The sequence below is a fragment of the Semicossyphus pulcher genome, unplaced genomic scaffold (assembly GCF_022749685.1).
Source record: "Semicossyphus pulcher isolate SPU_LCO1_2020_fin unplaced genomic scaffold, fSemPul1.0.p SCAF_16, whole genome shotgun sequence".
Taxonomy (NCBI): domain Eukaryota; kingdom Metazoa; phylum Chordata; class Actinopteri; order Labriformes; family Labridae; genus Semicossyphus; species Semicossyphus pulcher.
Window position 1 is genome coordinate 25,371,478 of NW_027211670.1, and position 21,335 is coordinate 25,392,812.

At 43.3% G+C, this 21,335-nt stretch overlaps 2 protein-coding genes across 2 annotated transcripts; both read right to left on the minus strand.

The window, feature by feature from the left end:
• Positions 1-120: 120 nt before the first annotated feature.
• Positions 121-17,331, minus strand: abca5 (ATP-binding cassette, sub-family A (ABC1), member 5). Its single transcript, XM_069664187.1, has 38 exons — positions 17,265-17,331; positions 16,245-16,411; positions 14,323-14,509; positions 14,064-14,237; positions 13,773-13,870; positions 13,288-13,514; positions 13,048-13,189; positions 12,374-12,562; positions 12,042-12,189; positions 11,724-11,901; positions 11,356-11,414; positions 10,878-11,164; positions 10,486-10,605; positions 10,240-10,378; positions 9,685-9,775; positions 9,398-9,537; positions 9,035-9,154; positions 8,739-8,940; positions 8,290-8,456; positions 7,707-7,834; positions 7,343-7,480; positions 7,130-7,243; positions 6,850-7,020; positions 6,605-6,718; positions 6,288-6,425; positions 5,954-6,022; positions 5,775-5,866; positions 5,395-5,518; positions 5,079-5,196; positions 4,903-4,994; positions 4,626-4,801; positions 4,438-4,513; positions 4,194-4,288; positions 3,852-3,971; positions 3,623-3,775; positions 3,410-3,489; positions 3,204-3,259; positions 121-3,051 (listed from the first exon to the last, which is right to left on the minus strand). The coding sequence occupies exons 1-38, from the start codon at positions 17,275-17,277 to the stop codon at positions 2,911-2,913; spliced, it is 5,043 nt and encodes a 1,680-aa protein (XP_069520288.1). The 5' UTR covers positions 17,278-17,331; the 3' UTR covers positions 121-2,910.
• A 623-nt stretch (positions 17,332-17,954) lies between these two features.
• On the minus strand, positions 17,955-21,286 carry asb3 (ankyrin repeat and SOCS box containing 3). Its single transcript, XM_069663926.1, is given in 11 exon segments — positions 17,955-17,998; positions 18,001-18,186; positions 18,273-18,406; positions 18,496-18,792; positions 18,891-19,109; positions 19,535-19,712; positions 19,843-19,975; positions 20,055-20,167; positions 20,272-20,442; positions 20,801-21,008; positions 21,211-21,286. Coding segments are annotated over 10 exon segments (1,677 nt in total). The 5' UTR covers positions 21,003-21,008; positions 21,211-21,286.
• Between the last annotated feature and the right edge of the window lie 49 nt (positions 21,287-21,335).

Genomic DNA, 21,335 nt, shown 5'->3' on the forward strand with positions numbered 1-21,335 from the left:
TTGTGTCAGTACTTTCCTTCAGTATGTTAAACATAACTTACGGTCACCCACCTACAGCAGTTTTATCACTCAGATCTGTCTTTCTGATCTGACCATCAAAAAACAGAGAAAAACAGTAAATTGGATTAACATTTATTCATTAAAAGGTCATGTAGAGACCATAAAGTTCATTAATGACGTGTCCACTCAGACATGCGGGCGATACAGGAGGAAAATACAGCACACAGCTAAACCACAGTCTTTAAAAAATAAAATCAGTGCACAGATAATCTTACAAAGATTGCATAATAGAAAGAAAGGTTATAAAATTTCCCAGAAATAGTGCAATTATACCACCACCAGGAAAATAAAATGAAACCTGCTCCACTTTCAATGCCAAACGTTTTAAAGCTCCACCTTCGTCAGAGCCAGAGAGCAGTCTGGGTTTCTTCATGTGAAATGCTTTTTGTTCTTGAAGCAGGGGTAAGAGAAGTGCAAAGAAGCCGATGTTATTTAGGTGGCTACATTTAACTAAAACTGACACATGAATGTTGATGTTTGAAAAAGTTGATTTTGTGAACAAATAACTTACATTACAATACATTGCACTTGGGAAAACAAATATAAAATATGTAGTGTATATATATGACATCCTGAAAACTCAGCCATCCTCTTCACACATGTTAAAATAAATGCAGAGCCAGTGTTTTTTTTGTGTGTCCCCTTTCGGAGGGAACAAGGCTACATGTGTGCAAAAAATGTCAATGGAGTTTAAATAAAGTTCACATTTAAAAAAAGGACATAACTATCCCAACATCGATGGACAGAATCTCAGGCAGTACTCCCGCTCACCTTCTAAAGTTAAGTGCATTAGAGTCTTAAGAGTCTGTAGTGAATGTTTGGAAAGTCTGCTGGCTTCACACCAGCTCACACATCTGTGATACTTGGTAAATCAGCTCGACTCAGTTCTTCATGACAGAGCGGGTCACAACAGGAAATATAGTCACCAACAGGTAAATGGAAGCTACAGAAATAAACACATGACCTTTTGAAATCCACCTCTGTTCCATGAATGTGAATGACACACAAAGGAGCTCATGACAGAAAATAAATCATGGGATATTATATTCAAATAAGTATCTATAATTCATATCAACACATATCTTTCTGCTTCAGGAGACCAACGTCCAAAAAACCTCTGCTGAGTTCTTCAGGCCCTAGTTTGTGTTCTTCTTCTGTTCTGTGCTGGATTGCATTAAACTCTCCAGTTCCTCCTCCTCCTCCTCCTCCTCCTCCGTCACATCACTAAGCCCTGTCGTAGTGTCAAGTAAAGGATCAGCAGAGAGAGCGGCTCTGTTAGCACTTGTAGACAAATATCACCCTCTCAGCTCTGTTTATGATCATTAACAAAATAAAGCCCAATAAACATATTTCTCACTTCCGTTCAACAAAGTTTGTAAATTCCCTTTAACCACATCATCCCCTCACCTGAATGTCAAGAAAAAATTACAATTTATCGGTTTGCTGAAAGGTTTTGCACCAACAACGCACCTGCATGTACAAAGATCAGATTATGCAGACGTAGCCGCAGCTACCCACAGTATATACAACACAAATCACGCACACACACACCAAACAGGCTAAATAGAGTTAACAAACACAGCTGCGTGATTAAAAGTGGCACCATAGTGAAACAGAGTGCCGTCAGGAGAGCGGTCACTGCTGCGTTTCAAACCCTCCTCTCACCGGAGGCCAAACCTACATTCAACATCTGTTATCAAAAAATCCTCAGAAAACCCGGCAGAGAGAAGATCCTTCAACGAGCCAACGAGCTCCATCCACAACTTCCAGCTCCACCTCGCAACGTCTGAGGTTTTCAGCCCTGGCTAACGTCTGACAAGGGCAGTGTGCTACATGTACTGGTGTGCATATTCTACTCTACGTTCCCAAGCTATGGGTTCCAATTCAAAGCTAAACCTGCAGAGAGGAAGGCAACAGGGCATCTATGCAAAACCATCCGACTGACTGCCACACCCCCAAATAAACAACCTCATCATGAGCGTGCACGCTGAAACACTCGGTCCTGGAGAATGTGAAGTGTAAACGAGGGTCTGGATGTTGAGATGTGCATGCTGGTGTCAAATAAGGAGAGAAGACTCGGTCTTCAACCTCAGATAAGTGGTGGCTTCGTAAAGGTCTAAGGACTGTGTTTTAGCAGACGGCATTACAGACGTTTCCTCCTCCCTCTGCCCTTCATCACTTACAGAACTATAATGCAAACTATTTCTGCACATGCTACTGACACGTCAAAACAAATGTACTTTTCAGTTTGCACGTGTGAGGAGGTGTGGTAGTGTGTGCTTCATGAGATGTGCTGCTTTGGTACGATCGTGGATGGATTCAGGTTCTGATAGTGCGTTAAAAAAACGGTTTCACAAACACAACAGACAAAAACATCTGAAGAGACAAGCAAACACACCGACTGGAACGTCTCCTGCAGAGGAGAACAGATGGAAAGATTATAAAGCATAAATATTATATATTATTCATATATATGTTTTCCTTTTACTGACTCCCTGTGAGGATAAAAAACACCATTAGAAAGAGGAGTAGGTGTCACATCAGAGTGTGGAGAAAGACTCCAGGCTCCTTGGTCAGTGCGATTCAGAAAACACAGCACCAGTGGACGAGGGTTACACACATGCAACCTCAGAGCCAGAGAAAGGGGCCATAACAGCCCTGAGCCTGTCACACACACAGTCAACCCCAGTGTCTGCGAGCCTGCACCCAGGTGTGTCCCATTTAAGGGCGGTGGGCGTCTGGTTGCGTGTAGCATTTAAGTGCCGGCGTGAACCCTCAGGCTGAAGCCTGGCAGGTCGGGCTTCCATCAGTCCTGGTCAGTCACCAGCCTGCTCATTTCTCAGCCGGAGTTTAAAGCTGGTGCACGATGCTGTCTGTGTGGTTTACTGAGACGGGCCCGTCCTGCCGCAGACGCTGCCACTGGAAAGTTGTGCTGAGGGAGCCAACCTCGTCTTCCTCGTTCTCCTGCTCCTTTGCAAACTCCATAAACACCTGCAGGACGACACAGAGGAGAGGGGGAAGTGGACACGCGCAGATCACTTGTTTTGTTCCATCAATCCTGATTTACAACGATGTAAAACAAAGACAAGCTGCAGGACGTCGCTCTGAAGCGGACAGACAAAGTGAGCAATGACATCACACACCTGCTCCAAGGTGGACTGGGAGAAGTTGTACTCTTCGAAGTTGAAGGATTGCTTGGCTGAAGATAGAAAGAGATTAAGAAGATAAATTTAATTGAATAAGTCAGGAGGTATGTCCCAGACGGCAGCGGTGTGTGTGTGTGTGTGTGTGTGTGTGTGTGTGTGTGTGTGTGTGTGTGTGTGTGTGTGTGTGCGCGTGCGTGACTCACCACTCTCTAACTGAGAGAACGCCTCGGCCAGTGATTTGACGTCCTCCATGGGGATTTTGTAAACCATCAGGGTAGCAAAGCTGTAAAGAAAGCGTCAGCTGACAGAGTTAGAGATGTGCACGTAGAGGTGCGTCTGTTGTTTTACATTACACGTCTTTATAATCACGAGTCCCCTTCACAGCACAATGCAGAGTTAGTTGCTCTGGGTCTCACCTCTCCTGCCGGGCAGCATGAGGGAAGATTCGCAGGATCTCTTTGTGCAACAGCGCCACCTGCTGGAGCCCCGTAAGCTCCTCTCTTAACTTAACCTCCAAACTGTAGCCACGACCGTATTTCCCTTTTAAATGTTGGATGGAGCCGATACACCTGATGGAGAAAATCAGACGTGAAGAGCATACAGTGATCCAGGGATGTAGACTACCACACAGCTACGAGTACGAACCTTAGTTCGCCGGACACCATGATGGCTACACGGTCGCACACGGCCTCCGCCTCCTCCATGTAGTGTGTGGTGAGGATGGCTCCACGCTGCCGGTTCTTGAAAGCAGCACGTATGGCCCTCCTGCACAGAGAGGTCAGAAAGAGTCGGTTTGTGTCACATCACAGTTTGACTATAACTGAATTTAAAATGTCTATGAATTAGTTTTTATTCTGTGCATTCACTTCTTAGTTTTAACTGCTGTGTTGGAAAAAGCCAAAGAACAACTGCTTATTTAAATTGAGTCACTAAGTTAAAACAAACAAAACTAATCCCGCCTGATCTAACATACGATCATGGTCTCACCACATGCGCTGCTTAGACTTCGGGTCCATCCCTGATGAAGGCTCATCCAGTAAAACGATCTGAGGATTCCCGATCATACTCAAAGCGAAGCACAGCTGTAAAGCAACACAACATTGTAGTTCAACATTTAATAAAACTGTGTGCAATTAAAAAATACAATTAGAATACAACAAACTGTTGTATCTTTGTGGCCACTTGTGCAGCTAATCGAGTTTCAGGATGGTACAGTTGAACATGTTCTCACCTTCCTCTTGAGTCCTGCTGACAGTGTTTTTGCTTGTTTGTTCAGGTGGTCCTTTAGCTCCAGAGCGTTCACCACACTGACAGAACAATAGTTCCAAAAAACTGTCAGAAACTTTTATAAAAGCTACCTTTATATTTAAGCTGTTCCTGCTCTTCTAAAGTTATTGACTGGTCCTGGTTCTGACTCACCGCTTGATGATACCCGGTACGTCCTCTCCTCTCAGGCCCTTGATGGCGGCGTAGATCTCCAGGTGCTCCTGCAGAGTGATCCTGGGCCACAGAGGGTTCACCTGTGGGCAGTAACCCACATGTTCCAGGGGATTGTCCACAGGACGAAACTCTGTGCTGTAGTCGCCCATCAGCACCTGGAAGAAGAGAAACAGGTCAGTGAACAACATTATGTTTGGCATATAGCAATGCATATCCCAAAACAAGGAGAGTAGCTTCAGGACGATCTGTGCTGTACCTGGCCTGCAGTGGGGTCTGTGTCCCCTGACAGCATGTGCATGATGGTGCTCTTTCCCGCTCCGTTGGGGCCCAACAGTCCGAGAACTTCGCCTGAAGAAACAGCAAGTTATAAAGAGGGTTGATCTTTTGTCCCAAGCTCCGCTGGATTCTAATAAGCATTAGTCCAAAACAAACCTTTGCGAACACAGAAGGAAATATTCTTTGTGGCCACTTTCCTCGTCTTGTTCAGAGAGAAACCTTCTCGTCTGCCCTTGTGCTGCTTCCTCAGGTTACTCACCACCACCACCGGTTTCTAAAAGGTCACAAAGGTCACAGTGAAGAGGATTTAATGGCTGCAGGAAAAGGATCCGAGGTTTCAAGCTCACCTTTATATTTACATTGTTATCAGTCAAAACCTCCTCAGTAAAGTCGCCTCTATCTGACCTGAGACAACAATCATCTCACCTACTTTAGGATAATATGCAGAATGTATATAAATACTTTGACTTGCCTCTTCACAGGACTGGCAGGTGAGGGCCTCCTTCACTCTGGCCTTCTCCATCTGAACATCCTCATCCTCGTTCAGCCCTTCCTCTGGATTCCTCTCCACTTTGGGCTTCGACTCGGACGAGATCCTGTGCAGAGGTAAAACAAATGCCGGGGTTGGTCAAACGATTATTATTTGATCTGAGTGGCTTCTCTAATAAATCCAGTTTGGTGTCTTGGCCTAAGATGACTGAAAGGGCAAAATAATCCTCCATCTTCCAACATGACCTTCAGCTAACTGAAGTTCCAGTTCAGACTAAGGAGGTTGCACAGACCATGCAAAATACAAGTGATAAGCTCTTCTGTAAAATGAAGCATGGAGGCTTCATGATCTCTGATCATCACCTGCAGAACTGATCGTTTTTCATTGTCCTCCCTCCGTAACGGATCTCCAGCCAGCGAAGCAGGAACAGCAGCAGGATGCACTGCAGATAGGGCTGAGCACACAAACAGACACACAGTAATGTGGCAGAGGAAGCACAGCGTCTAGTTTCTGATTGTAGTGATGTATATTAGATACATACAGCAACCACTGCAATGAGCAGGTTCTTCCACAAGGAGTTCTCCTCATACATAGAGGGAAGGAAGGTCGCCTGTAAGCAGAGAAACACCTAAGTGAGGAGAATCCCGCTTGACTGGAGTCAGCGTCTATAAACAGCAGAAACTTTTAGCTGTTTGTAAATGTACCTATAGCAGAGTATATGAGCAGGCAGAGCACAACGAGCAGAGATTAAAGCAGAAGAATAACGGATGAAGGGCAGAGCAGTGCTTTAAAATAGCCGGAGCATCCCCTTATCTTCAACATCCTGCTTCAAAGCAAACCAACTTCTGAAGGTTACAGAAAAGGTTCAGTCCTACCTTTGTGATGCAGTTGAGGCAGCCTATGAGAGGGTACAGAGGGTTGAAGATACACAAGATGTTGTGCAGGTTTCTGGTCAGTCCAAGACTGTCGTTCACGAAGGACAACTGAACCAGCGAGGCTGACACCACACACACCTGAGGCACAAGTCACACAGTTAGTATGTAAAGCCCTTTATGTGCCCCGAACAAAGACCATCGTCGAAAAGTAGAATTATATAACAAAACAAATTTGGTGTAAGAGTAAGAATATGGAAAAGAAGCTCTTCTGAGGGTCAGGGTGATTTATCTTAATGATTTCATGCATCCAGCCTCACCATCATGGAGATGACTGAGAAGAAATCCCTGTTGCTTTGGACTCGGGCGAAGCCGAAAGAAAACACGTAAGTGAAGAGGATCATGGCTGGACCGAAGCCAACAGTGCACAGGACCTGAGAGAGGAGGGAGGGTTAATAAGCGTCACATTTGGTCTGTAAGTTAAATCGAGATGGAAAAAGCTGGAACATATAATGATCTTGTGTAATTCTTGTTTGAGCCTAAATGTATTGTCTGCAGTACAGACCACAGCCGTGAGGTTGCTGGAGGTGAGCAGGTTTCCAGTGTGGAAGGAGAAGAGGATGATGGTCATGCTGGAGAGGATGAGGTAGTAGAAGGGGATGTCCACAGCTGCCTGGCCGCACCAGTAGGCTGACGGTACCAGACCAGAGATACGCAGTGTAGAGCGACACTTGATCTGAAATCAACAGACATGTGAGTGTATCTTCTGTACGGTCACATTACAACCGTCACTGCTGGACACATGAAAGGATTGTTGCAATCATGATCGGGGGGGAATTTCTCACCTCTCTGTCTCGAGTGTGGTCCATTGCAAAATACGCAGGCATTCCTGCAGCCAGCATTCCCAGTATGATTGCCTCTATGTACACCAGAGCGTAGGACGTAGCATCCGGTATTTGCTGAGGGATTCAAAATTGGAAATTTTCCATATCAACATAAGATAAAAGAGAATAGAGAAGATCTGTGTCATCTGACTTCTGATTCCGTCTGATACTCACATAATCAAACGGTTTGGTCCAGGTTCGGATCTGCCCGCTACCATTCAGGCCTCGAAGAATGGTGTTGCTAAGTATATTTACAGCCATAGGCAAGGAGTGAACGGTGGTGCTGTTGAACGCCACACTGTATCTGAAACCCTGTTATGAGACAGGAAATAAAAGTGTTTAACAGTGTCATGTGTCGACAGGTGAACTCCACTCGGCTCTCAGCTAGAGGAGCTCTCAAACTAAGGGCCCTTCATCTGGGACACTTCAACCACATTAGCTGTAGGTGGAGGTGAGCCCACGTCAGATGCTTTACCTCCAGTTTCATTAAATATCTTTATATAAAAACATACATTCAGTCTGTAAGTATTAAAAAGACCTTGCTGGATCCTGTGACGTTGATGGCAGCACTGTGCGGAGCTGCAGCCATGTAGTCGCTGTGTTTCATCATCTCCACTTTGAGGTTCTGAGACTCCAGGTTGTGGACGAAGTCAGAAATATCAGAGCCTGTTGGCGCAAGAGAGAAGCACCGCTAACACACATGCAAGAAAACTGCAGCGTAAGGAGTTCACAACAGAGACTGAGAGGATCATCGTCACAGCGGTCGGCTAGAATTGCACCCACGGGACAAGTTATATTGATCATGACTTACTGTGTGGTTCAACTGTTGTACAACAGTCAGTATCCTATCACAATATTTATAGCATGAAGCACTTTCTGACTGTAAGGATATCTGAGAGCTCATTGAGAGGACACATAATAAGAAGGTGTAGGTTACAGTTGTAAAGCTAACAGGCTGATGGAAACGCTCCTTAAGAGCAGTGATTTTAAAAGTGGGGTCCTTGAGGGGCTCTGCAGCATTTCATTTCTGACAAATGGGCGTCTTTGGTCTAATTTCTGTCGATTCAGGGGTTAACTTCACATTAAAAGAAATCCCTTTAGAGAATCTCCAGAGGACGTACCGGAGGAGTTCTGCACCAGGAGGCTGGTGGCGTATCTCCGGGGCGCCTGGTTCTTTTTGAGGAGGTAAATGGGCAGAAACTGCCGGTCCGGGGAGTTAATCTGGATGTTTCCTGTGGCCAGAGATAAGACGAGCACGGCAGCAACAAACACCAGGAACAGGGCCAGACTGCAAGAGAAGGGAGACGTTGGGGAAAGACGGGATGAAGGTGAAGGGCAATGTCGAAAAAATACCGTAAATGTATTTAAATGAGAAAATTAAACGGAGACATCCAACATATATAAATATATGTTTGTTAGCAAATGTAAGCAATAAGCAAATATAATTCAGAGTATATGTAATATGTAAATAAAAGTTCAAAAATCATTTTCTGTTCACTTTCTTGTTTTATAGCAAATTCAGTGTTTCAGTTCCAGATGATCGAAACCAGTTTTTGTTCACATCACTCACGTGTAGATGAAAGCCTTCCTCTCCCTGCGCATGTTGAGCATGTGCAGCCAGGCCACGGTGCTGAACTGCTGCCGCCACAGAGCATGACCCGACACAACGTCTGACTTGGTGTCTGAGAAGGTGAGCAGCCGCTGGTCTGTATCGTCCAGAGAGGCGGTGTCACATTCAACCTCCACCTGCTCCCGATTAAACACACTGTAGTCTGAAGACATGAAACAATCAGATGCGCAACAATCTTATTGAAATAGAAAGTTTATGATGTTCTAGCAGCTACTTGCTGCTTCTGTAACACTCACCAGTTTGATCCACTTCAGCCTCTGCCTCCAAACGAAGGAAGACATCCTCCAGTGTTGTCATGGAAACGCCATAGTTGATAATTCCAAGGTTAGGTTGAGAGTCGAGCTCAGAGAACAGGCCTATGGAAGACATTGAATCATAACTTGCTTGCTAATGCATGGCTGTAATATTTGTTAAACATTTGTCTGGGTAGGGTTTGCTATAAGACTTGCAAACGCCTCACTGGCTGTACATATTGGATTTAACCAACAAGAACCAATGTTGACTGAAAAACTTAAAGTAAGAACATGAAAACTGTGATCAGGTTTCACTGATTTCAAAAGAACACAGACTACAACTCTTTTCTGTTTGGATGATCTGACCTGAGAATGTGTCCATGCTCTCAAAAGGCAGAGTGAAGGTCAGCTCTGCCTCGTGTTGTCGAGACAACTTTGCCTTTTGAACATGCTGCTTGACCAGTGACGTTATCTTCTCTGCTTCACATCTCTCATTTATAGACATCCTGTAGGAAGGAAGCACAATCTAAAGTTAGTTGAATAAAGACTAACTTTATTGTAAAGGCAAAGGTTTGAAGGATGTTAGAAGATTCGATAAATCGTACAAAAACTAAATGTTCATAAACTACATGAGGGAAGGTAACTCTGCTTGCCTGAGATGATATCCAACGCCACACTTGATCTTGAGATACAGAGAAGAGCCGACACATTTCAGCTGTCCCTGAGAGATGACAGCTTTGCGATCTGCAGAAAAAATAAATAACAATTGTGTCAACAACAACAACAACAACAACAACAACAACAACAACAACAGACCCACACAATTCTGGGATTCTGGGCTAGAAACGTTTTCATGACACGTCCTCAATGTGTAATTATGAGTGCTAAAACATGTATTTCTCTTCAGATGATGTAAAAATGTCACAAAGCAGAACTTCTATAAATACATCCAACACCGTTTTTAGAGGCAACTTCCTGTGGTTAAACTTTCTTATTAAAAACTTCTGGGAGCACTTATGGCTTCGGTGCAATACTGCAAAAATCTTCAATTAAAATCTAATTAAATTTGACTCCTAGCTGGATTAAAGAGGCAAGAGTTAAAGCTTAATTTGACCCCTTTCATTTCCAAGATTGGATGACACCTGCCTAATGTTTCTGGTGCCTGTGAGTCAGCGAGTGCATAAAATGAACAGACAGAGAGTCCATACCAGCAAGAATGTCAGCCTCGTCCATGTAGTGTGTGCTGAGGACCGTGACTCTGCCGGCTCTGCGGCTCTTCAGCAACGACCAAACCTGATGTCTGGAGCAGGGGTCCATGCCTGCTGTGGGCTCATCCAAGAGCAGGATCTGAAAGGAAGAGGATTCAAACTGCTCAGAAGGGACCCAAGCTTGGTTCATGCAAAATCATATCAAACTAAACAAATGATGGTAGAAGCACTTCCACCTGTAGGTACCTTAGGATCTCCGAGAATGGCAATCCCCACGGAGAGTTTCCTCTTTTGTCCTCCACTCAGATTCTTGGCCTGAGCAGTCATGATCTTCTCCAGGTCCAGATCTTTAAGCACTTTGGTGACCTTTTAGAGAGAAGCAAAATAAAGCAAAGAATCAGCAGCCTGACACCGGTCACTGTCTGATTGAACAGTCTGTTAAATTTCAAAAGGTCAGATTGATATCTTAAAACTACTAATTAACAACAAATTAGGCCGAGAAAAAGTTATGCTGCAAAGTTAGAATGCAGAGAGTCTCCCAGTCACATGAACTAAATTCTCAGGATGAACTGATGAACTGATGAACATAATGTTTCTATAATCTGGTAAAAACAGCAGTGTTTATATCATCAAACTACCTCAGCATCAATGTCTGCAGGTGGAATCCCTTTGATGGCTGCAAATATCCTCAGGTGCTCTTCCACCGTGAGCACATCAAAGATGATGTTGAACTGCGGGCAAATTCCCACCAGCTGCTTCATTTCTGACGCGTCTGCAATCTCTGCAACAGGGGAGCCGTAGATGGTGGCCGAGCCGTTAGTAGGCGGGCAGATGCCACACAGGATGTTCATAAGAGTGGACTTTCCAGCCCCACTGTGTCCCAGCAGAGCCGTGATCTGGCCCTCGTAGATGTCAAACGTCAAACCTGGAGTCAGAGACGTGTGCAGAAGAATGGACATTAATATGGTAAAAGGGACTCAGAAATGACTTTTCTGGAAACCTGCAAGCAAAGATTGATTTTCTGACAAATATTCAAAGGAACATCTTATAGCCTGTGTTTAAGATACATTTTAATAAACTGGTGCTCTGCCTGCAAGCTGAAGTGTTCAGACTCACCTCTCAGAGCCTCCACAACGTTGTCTTTCTCTTTATAGACTTTCTGGATGTTATTGATGCTGCCAGGGAAAAAGCAAAGGAGCAGTGAAGTAAAAATAAAACAGAAAGGAGAGAAGTGTAAACACAGAAGCAGTGTCAGAGCGAGGAGCAGCTCTCGGGGTCCCACAGGCTCCACGCAGCCAGGACATATGGAACAGAGAGTGGTGTTTGGCAACCAACCAAGAAAGGCTCCAGGCTGCATTTTTAAAAACACGTTTTATCAAAATGTTACATATCCAGCAGTGTGAAGAACTGCCTCACTGCCTATAAACACTCAATGCAAAACAGATATTGGGATCAAGCTGTCATATGCAAATGCAGACTTTTACCGTATGGCCTCCTTCCCTCTGAACTCAGGTGAAACAGGCTCGATGGACTCATCCCCACCAGCAGCACCCTTCACCTCTGCGTCGTACACGGAGCTCACTTCAACGTAGCGCTTTCTGCGTTTGGACCAATAGGACGGCTTCAGGAAGTACACCAAGGACCTCCTCTTTCCAAACTCACCTGCATTAAAAACATGTACTACATTTTAACACTAAACTCTACCAATGATGGGACTTGACTGTGGCATCTGATAACATTTTAGTAGACTTAACTGGTTATAAATCATATAGAGGTGTGTGTATCAGGTGTGTGTATCTTACCAGGTAGTACCTGATCCAGGTAGACAGCCAGCAGAAGGTAGAGGATGCAGTCCAGAACCAGCATGAGCAGGGGAACGTAAAGAGGATGAGGGCCGTTGGCCAGGGAGGAAAACACCGCACCATCTCCCTGGGCTTCCAGATAAACCACCTAACATGTGTAGACACACACTGACAGGTTAAGATCAAAAGACTGGCAGCAAAAGTTGCCGAATGTTGGATGGATATAGGGACACAGGAAGGGGAAAATATTAATGAATACATTTCTTGGCCAATCATATTCATTACAGGGCATATATTTAGTCAGGATGCGGTTGAGTCAGAGCGTTTTTTACCTGTGCAATCCCGATGGAGAAGGCACTGGGGGACAGCAGGCAGAGAAGCCAGACCAGTGGCTGTGGAAAGTCCTTCATCAGCACAGTGAACAGCGACAGACAGCCAAACACCACCGTCAGCATGGAGCCCACTGTGCTGGCAAACTTAGGCTTCTTAAATAACGGAGTCAGCATGAAGGAGAAAAAGATCTGCAAAACAAGAGTCAGAGGGAAGAGATAAAGAAGATAGGATGGTTTAGAGACTTCACTCTGGGATATTTTTCATTCTGGATGGAAGTTAGTAATGTTGGGAAATTATTCTGCTTGATGTTATTATTCCTGTTTCCATGGCGTTCAATCAAACATGCCATCATCTGTTTTCATAGGGACTATTTCTTCAGTACAAAGTAGTGTCTATGCAAACCACTCACAGTTGGGTCCATAGATGTTCCAGAATAACAAGTACATTGTTTCAGGAAAGACATGTGGATGCTGACATTTTCAAATGCCACTTTTTGCCTCTGTGAGAACCACAAACCAAATATGAGTCATCTCTGTTGTTTTAGTGTGCAAACCTGGGAAAATACAACCAAAACTATCTGCATGCCTAGACACCACCAGGGCTATATAACTAGAAACTGTAATCTGGGGGATGTGACACATCTTTACTTTCCCAGTATCACACCTCAACTCACCGATGATATTCCATAGAGGAAGATGAGGAGGAAGATCACAAAGAAGTCACTGTTAGGGAACAGGGCGGTGTACGTGGCGATGATAGCCATCAGGATGGACATGGTGGTCACTAGAGCAGCATACAGGAGACCCCATGACAACCTGTTTGACAACACAACGACTTCAGCATGTAAACAATCACAAGCATACGTAAAACCACAAGACTGTTTTAAACTACAGTTCCTGAGCCCCTCCCTCACCAGAAAGCAGTGTCATAAAGCCCCATCATGGTCATGGTGTCTTTGAGGCGATGCTCCTTCTCAGCTGCCACGTTGACGATGAGGAAGGTGACGAAGGGAGTGAAGGCCAGGACCAGGTAGATGGAGATTAGAGCGTGGGGGAATTTCTGCACCTCCACAGAGCCTGGCTGACCCATCATTACTACCTTCAGGTCCATCTCACTCCTCACTGAACGCTTTGTTTGCATCTGTACACAACAGGTGGAGCGTCAGAACATCAGAGTACAGATTATCTTCATTATTTATGATTATCTTCCTGTCGAACTAACCTGCAGAAGATGTTTAAATAAAGCAAAAATATGATTTTTCTGTGTAGAGACTTAAAAATGAATATTGCAAATATTCAGACTAATTTCTCTGTTCTGAGAAGCATCTTCTAAGCCTATTTCAAGGGTGAAGTGGGTTCAAACTAGAGAACATTGTGCTGAATCTGTTGCCTTTCTTACCTGGATGATGGCGGCATCGATCAAAGACTGGAGGCGGATGAAGCCAGAGTACCAGTAATTAGCTGCTCTGCAGTTCACTGAGCTGGTAAAACAGTTGGCTGGAAGAGAACAAGCACAACAACGACAATTATCTTGTTTTTCTTTTTGTGTGCAATGTCTTTACCGTGTTCTTAATGACAACTGACTACTTTCAAACTTGTACTTAAATGCATTGTAATTGTGGATGTGAAATCAAAATGCATCTTTAAATATAAATCAATAACACAAGAAGAAAGTCCAGTCTTTTCTTACCGACAGATTCTGTGTAATCGCTTGGTAAGGGGAGCTGGTTGTAAGGGAATCGTAGTCTATAAGAAGTGGCGGAGCTGTCCATGAACACAACACCGACATAGCTAGAAGGCTCGTACAGGCTGGCGTTCTCCAGGTCCTCCTCACTGGCAAACATCTCCAGATGATCCTGCATGTCTGATAACGGTACAAAAACAGAAGTCAGTAACAAGGGGGTTACGTTGAGAGAGTTTAATGGACGAAATTTGTTCCAGGTACTTACGCATCTCCTGAGCCACCTCTTCCATGATGTGGTTGGTGATGTTAGTGATTGGTGTGTAGCCCAGGCCCTTGAAGAAGTGGTCGTCACGCTCCAGCTCCATAGTGCTGATGCCTCCATAATAAACGTGAGGATTCAGGGTGCTGATGAGTATCAGGAGACCCAACAGCAGGAGAGGCAGGATCAATTCCTGCGAAAACAGGCACGGAAAAGTATCGGAGTCAGAATCAGAAGTATTTTATTTCCTAAAAGGAAACGCCGATAAGACAGCCATAGTAAATCCTTGAAGGCAGGGCAAGTTTATTTATGCACATTTCAGCAACAAGACAATTCAAAGTGCTTTCCACAAGACAACAACAGTGAAGAAAGACATAAAACAAGACATTCAAAAGGAAAGTGAAGATAAAATATAAAAGACAAATATAAGAATAAGCGTTACAGTGCAGATATAAATAATTACAATTGTTATTTAAATAAATGTATTATAGTACTTGAAGAAAAACTTTACTATAGGTTAGATTAACCGAACACAGATCTGAAACGATACCTTCAGTACCACTTTCTCATGCACCTTCTGCTGCCTATCAAGGTAAGCTGAGTGATCTGTAGCCTCGCTATCCTCCAGTTCCTCCTGGAGGGTCATGAAGCATCCTATCCCTGGTAATATATGAACTACCTTCAACATATTCTGGGTCTGCCTGGACCTGTCCTCCAGTTGGATTCAGTCTCTACCCAAAGCTTGTGACAGGCTGTGCAAACACTTTATTTCCCTGTGATGAACTCTAATACGTCCTGAGGGCAGTGGCTTTAACAACTATATGAAACCTCGTGACAAATGACACGAGTCATTCTTTCTCTCCTCCAATCCATAAACAACACGCTACAGCTTGACCTTGAGCTACACAGTAAATTGAACAATAAATTGTGAGCCAGGGTCATGTCAAGAGCTGATTCAGAGCTTTTCAGGCTTTGAAGCAGATTTAGACCAAGAAATATTTCAGGGCTTTAGATTGAGACAGTTTAACAAGAACTACTCGTTTAGGGGATTTGTTATCCTGAGGATTATCTGTTTATTAAACCAACAAACCAACATAGCTGCGTCCTGTTCGCCAGTTCCACAAACTTAGAGAAAGTGGTTATCATGAGCTTAAGCAGCCAATGACAGAGAGTTGGCATCCCTGGTATGAAGTAAACAAGTAGCACTGTGCGCACTGCAGCTTAGGAAATCCCTTGACATTTCCTAACTGCAGCTGGTGAAGTTAGGAGGTCATTCTGAGCAGAAAAGTAGATACACAGAGGTATTAAATATGCAGCAGTGCAACCTAATGCCAAATGAAAAATGCATGGTCCAACAAAGGAGAAATTGAAAGGGGAAAGAGGTACAGATCTCTCGTTTGTTGAATTCCAAAGTAGAGGAGTACTTCATCGAGTTTGGGTGTTGCTTGTATTTCAATGAACTGGAGAAACCACAGGTGTAGCTAAAAAAACAAATTACAAGGCTTATTAGCCGAGGCTGAAGTTTCCCTAGAATAACCCAGAGAGAGTTCTCTTACAGACCCAGGCAGACCATGACATTGTGCTAGTTTTAAGGGCAAATCACTGGCAAAAGAAACCCCTTCATAAACATTAAAAGTAACCAAGAGATTTGTTCAAATAAAGCAATGGTTATCTAAGGCAGTAAGGAAAGTGAATTCTAAATTCCCTACATTAGGCTCCTCTTTTTACAGCTGCACAGCTGTTATTTACACACAACATGCCTTGTTCCTTCTGCACTAAATTTGCATGGTGTTGACTTTGCTGCATGATAAGTTGAAGGCTGTGAAGACAACTAAGAAAAACAGCAATAAGACTACAGACACAAGTATGACTGTTTAAACTAGCTTCCTACCTGACATGATTCATATTACCCTGCTGAATATAAGTACCTGAAGACTCTGCTGCTTGGTCCTCCATTTGATTAGAAGATTTTTGTATAGAAGACTTCTTGTTTGATGCCAGACTCCAGCGTCTCTTTTATACATGGGCTGCATACTTCCAGCATGCCTCATGTGGATGACGTGTGGACGATTTGTCTGCGTAATGCTGGCCTCAGCTGCAAGTAAATTAAAACAATTGGAAATGAAATCCCTCCACCCTGGATTTTAAGCAAAGTAATTCAATCATCGTTCGTGGTTGGAGGGATAAATTAGTCAATTTCTGTGTAATTTAGACCCATAATTTAACAAATGTCTCGTTCATTTTCTTAATGCACTGATGCACAGAATGCTTTTTCCCATGCAAAGACTCTTTATCAGTTGGATGGTGCTAAATGTGCAATTAATTGAGTTCCTTCGTTTGCATGCATGCTTCACAAAGATAAACTGGATAAAACACCAGCTTTTAAACTACAACTACTCTGAGAAAGCGAGCAAGCTAGAGTCTCTCCCATCCTCTGCTTTACAGCAGCTCTCACCGGTTTCACTGGATGCTGTGTTTCACCGGCTGGAGCCCTGTAACAGCGTTAACATCTGCATCATCACGATATCTGTAAAGCTGCTTTTGCAAAAACGTACAATTACAACCTAGCGTACCTGTCTAATCAGCATTTAAGTTAGCTCGTCATCGTGCTAGCTGACGCTAGCCTGTGAACTAACGCTGACCTGCAGTGTTGTATGTTGGCTGACATTTCAAGATGCTGTCAGATTGCTCGTTTAAATACGGGAGGCATCGTCTCTACCTCTGTTCCGACAGAGACTGGAAATTAGAAAAGTGAAAAATAGAAAGATACGCGAAGCAGCGCACAAAATGCACAAATATAAATTAGACGTTTCTATTTTCTGAGCTAACGCGCTGTATGGCAACACCTGTGAACGCGCACAGCAAGCTAGCAGGCTAAAGCAACACAGCCGATAACCTGTGAAAAACATGCAAGTGCGCTGAGAAAAGCATTTATTTTAAATACTCACGTATGAAATACATTAAGACATATCTCTCCTCAACTTGTGATTTAATAGCCTTACATTACAGATGTTTTCCCAGTCAAGTAAATCCTCTAAACGAGCTCCTTGTTTCTTAACGTTGCTACTTCCTCCTGTCAAATACAACAGAGCTCGGAGAATGTGACGTCGACCAATCAGGTCGGGTCCTGTTGTTAATGACAACGATTTGCACCAATCAGAATTTGACCAACTAGCTTTTATTGTCATATCACAACCACAGAAATTAATATACAAAACTTTACAAAAAGACACTTGTTAATAAAAAAACAACCCATAATTGCTACTGGCCCTGAGAAACAGTCAAAATGAACACTATGGGCAAATTACAATTAGCAACTGAGTCAAATTAGATCTTGTAAGTGAGGTTCATCTTTATAAACATCACTGGCCAACCTGTGTTCCGTGTAGACATTTGTTGAAGCAAACAGAACTTACAATAACAATTCTTGTCAATTCTCTTCTTAAGTTTAAGATAAATATGTTTATTTTTTTAGGGAATCTGTGCAAAATAAAACAAAAAACATCTATAGTTAAATTTTGAGAAATAATGCAGCCATGAAAAATGGAGCAAGGAGCTGTAACAGAATACAAATGTGAACCTGCACACAAATAGTATTTAATGACACCAGAGAAACATTCAGATGAACAGTGGTTTGGTTATAGAATATGTCTGTGTTCGTGTGTACTGCGGTATCTCTCTATCGATTTAAAAGCGGGGATGGTGAGGAGTGTACATTAGAAGTTTCAGGGATTTCTTTGAATTGGAGAAAGCCATGAAGTGGGAGGGGCACTGGGAGCTGCTGGACTACACTGGTCCTCATCAGTAGATCTGGCCCCAGCACTGACCTAACTTTCAGCCGACAGATGTGGGAAAGGCAGGGAATGGAATCTAATGGAAGGACAGGAGAAAAGATAGCATGAAACTATATACACATTAGTAAAAGCTAATTTGCAGTGTATGTTTTGTCTCTTTACCAAAATGTGGATGCGGATCCCAACTTTTCTCTGCCTGTCGGTGATTCAGAATATGTTTCAAAGGGGGAGACAGAATCGACCAGTTCACAAACTCTAGCAGGTAATTCAACACTGCACTGTCTGCCTGTTCCAACCTAGAAAGCATTAAGAATAGAAATACATTGATCAAGTATAGCTTTCTTAAACTTGTCCAAAGAATGAATTAGTGCGCGAACTGACTTACATGATGGGCTCAAGCAGCAAGGAAGGTTCCAGTCCTGCTTTGAAAAGGAGAGGAAGCCAGCAGGCAGCAAAATGTACTTGGTTTAGTGCAACACTGAGCAGCTCCCTAAGGTCCTGCGGCTTTAATACAGTTTTCCCTTGTGATCCAGGACAGTCCCTGGTCAGGGTCTCTGGTCGAGGGATCCATCTGTGGTCAAGTATCAGTTGCAGTAGGTCTGGTTTGTCAGTGGCTAAGGCATAAATCCAGTCCCCCTCACTCAACTTTGCTCCTGCAGCTATTAGCAACCTCACCGACTCACTGAAAGAGATTTTAACCAAATTTAGGGACAAATCCATCTGATGTATTTGTGTAAGATCTTGGACTGTGTGAGGAAGTCAAGTTTTACCCGTACAAACCTGTATGTTTTGTTGGATGTGCGAGACAAGGCAAATGAGAGAGGTGAGCTGACACCCAGGATTTGTGTGCAGTCCTGGGCATCTGGGCTATAACCCTCCCTCAAGAGTATTTCGATACTCTTGCTCTGATGCCTGTTGACGGCCACGTACACTGGACTCACCATGCCGTCACCACTGTCACACACACGATCCGTAACAGCTATCAGCCTCTTGAGGACACTGGATTGTCAAAATTTAAGAGCGTTAGAGAAAGAAAAATATGGGAACATTTACATTCAGCACCTCCTAAGAACTGTACAATGTGTTTATATGAGGTTATGATCAGTGCTGAGACGACTCATACATTAGTCAGTAAGCTGATCAAGAGAAAATCCTTATAATTGGTTTATTGTTTATTAATCAATAAAAATGTGTAAATTTAATCTGGTTTCAGCTACTCCAAGCTGAGCATTTGCTAATTCTCCTTGTTTTTTTACTATTGTAAATGAGGCATTTGGGGATTTGGGACTTTTTGTTAGGGAAAAAAACAGTAATCTGAAGATGTCATCTTTGGACCTGGGAAGATATTTCCTCTAGAAAATACAATCACTCTTTAGTTTGACTATTCACAACTAACTGAAAATGAAAAAGTTGTTAGTTAATACCCGATGTGGCCAAACTCAGCTGCAGCATGAATGGGAAGTTGGGCCCAGTCATCACTGCAAGCTGTGTTGGGATCTGCCCCGTGGTCCAACAGGAAGTCCACACATGCTTGGTGGCCCTCCTGAGAGGCGATCAGCAGTGGTGTTGCCAGATCAGCTGCCTGGGTGCTCACGTTAGCACCTTATGTAAGAACCACATCAAAGACATTCTTACTTGATTGCTGGTTAACAAGAGCAAAGCAAAGTTATCCTTACAGCTATAAACAAAAGTACAAGCAGACACAAACATATTAAGAAAAACAGCTGGTTACCAGCATTAACAAGGATTTCCAAGCATTGCTGCTGTCCATACTGTGCAGCCACAAAGAGAGGGGAGATCTTGTGGTCATCTAGTGCCTCCAGGTTGCATACATTAACCAGCATCTGCACAATTTCACTTTGACCCTAAGGGAATTTAAAAATCTGTTACATTTTAGGAAACACTTACAGGATACAGAGGTGTGTTTGAGAGTTTGATTTTTACCTTATAAACAGCTTGATGAAGGCAGGTCCAACAGGATGCTGTGTGTGTTCTGTTGACCTCTGCACCTTTACTGACCAGCAGTGCTACAACATCTTTGTGCCCACCGTCTACAGCTATTGGAAAAAAGGTAAGCAACTCAGGTATGTTACTAACAGAATCAATCAATCCAAACTATATATTTCTGTTGACAAGAGTTATCATATTTGGACAGATGTACCTGCATACAAAGGACAAGATAGGTCATTTGTTAGCTGGTTAATGTCTGCATGTGCTTTAAAAAGGAGCCGGACCACTCCTTGGTGTCCTTTCTGTGCTGCCAGGTAACATGCAGATTCTCCCTCATGTGTCAAAGAGTTCACATAGGCACGACAGTGACGGGAGGAGCCTGCTGCTAACAGTCAGAAACAGAAGAAGAATAAACTTGAAAGAATTGATGGAGTCATTGATCAGTTGATAATTAGAAAATAAATCAACATCAAATTTGAACTGTTTAAGTAGTTCAGAAAAAAAAAAAAAGCCAATTATACCTTGATTCCAACACCCTCTCAAATCAAACGATTTGCTGCTTTTTCAGTCTTATACCAGTATAAATTGTCCTTTGAACCAATGCTTCAATTGAGTGAAAGAAGTAGTCCATTCATTGTTAAATTCATTGTGTTGCATTAAAATGCATCATGTAAGGCATTTTACAACAACAACATTTAGCTAAAAGAACTAAAAGTCAGAGTTCAGTAACCCTTTCTTACCGCCAGCAGCAGACAATATTTCCTTCACACACCCCTTGCTGCCAGCGGCTGCCGCCTCGTGCAGAGCATTCCAGCCGCGGTTGTCTCGACAGTCCACACTGAAACCTCTGTTTATCAGCCTCCTCACCCGCTTCCTACAGCCTGAGCGAGCTGCAGCAGCAACACTGGAGACAGTGTCCCCATAGCACTCTGTAAAGTCCATCCCCTGCTTTAAACAAGTAAGATACAATATTAATGTATACAGTATTTTGTTTGCAGTTCCGCTGTAATATCTTAAAATAAATAAAGCACATGTCCTATTGGGACTTAAATAATCAAAACAGAATTTCAGCTGCAAACCTGCAGCATTAGCTTTGCTTGACAACGCTGTTGCTAAGGGTCCCAGATTCACGTCAAAGCTTACTACTCACCACGCGCTTTCCTTTGAAACTTTCAGAACCTTTACCCAACTATATATACATTACTTATAAAATTACACACGTTAATTTAATTATTGTCACAGAAAAAACTATTCGGCAAAGCTAATTCAACAAAT

Excerpts from the sequence above, each read along its gene's own strand:
- abca5 (XM_069664187.1), bottom strand. Across the intron at positions 10,606-10,877 it reads CTGCAGACATTGATGCTGAG|GTCACCAAAGTGCTTAAAGA; the intron begins GTAGTTTGATGA and ends TCTCTCTAAAAG. Across the intron at positions 9,155-9,397 it reads GAGCATGGACACATTCTCAG|GCCTGTTCTCTGAGCTCGAC; the intron begins GTCAGATCATCC and ends TGTCTTCCATAG.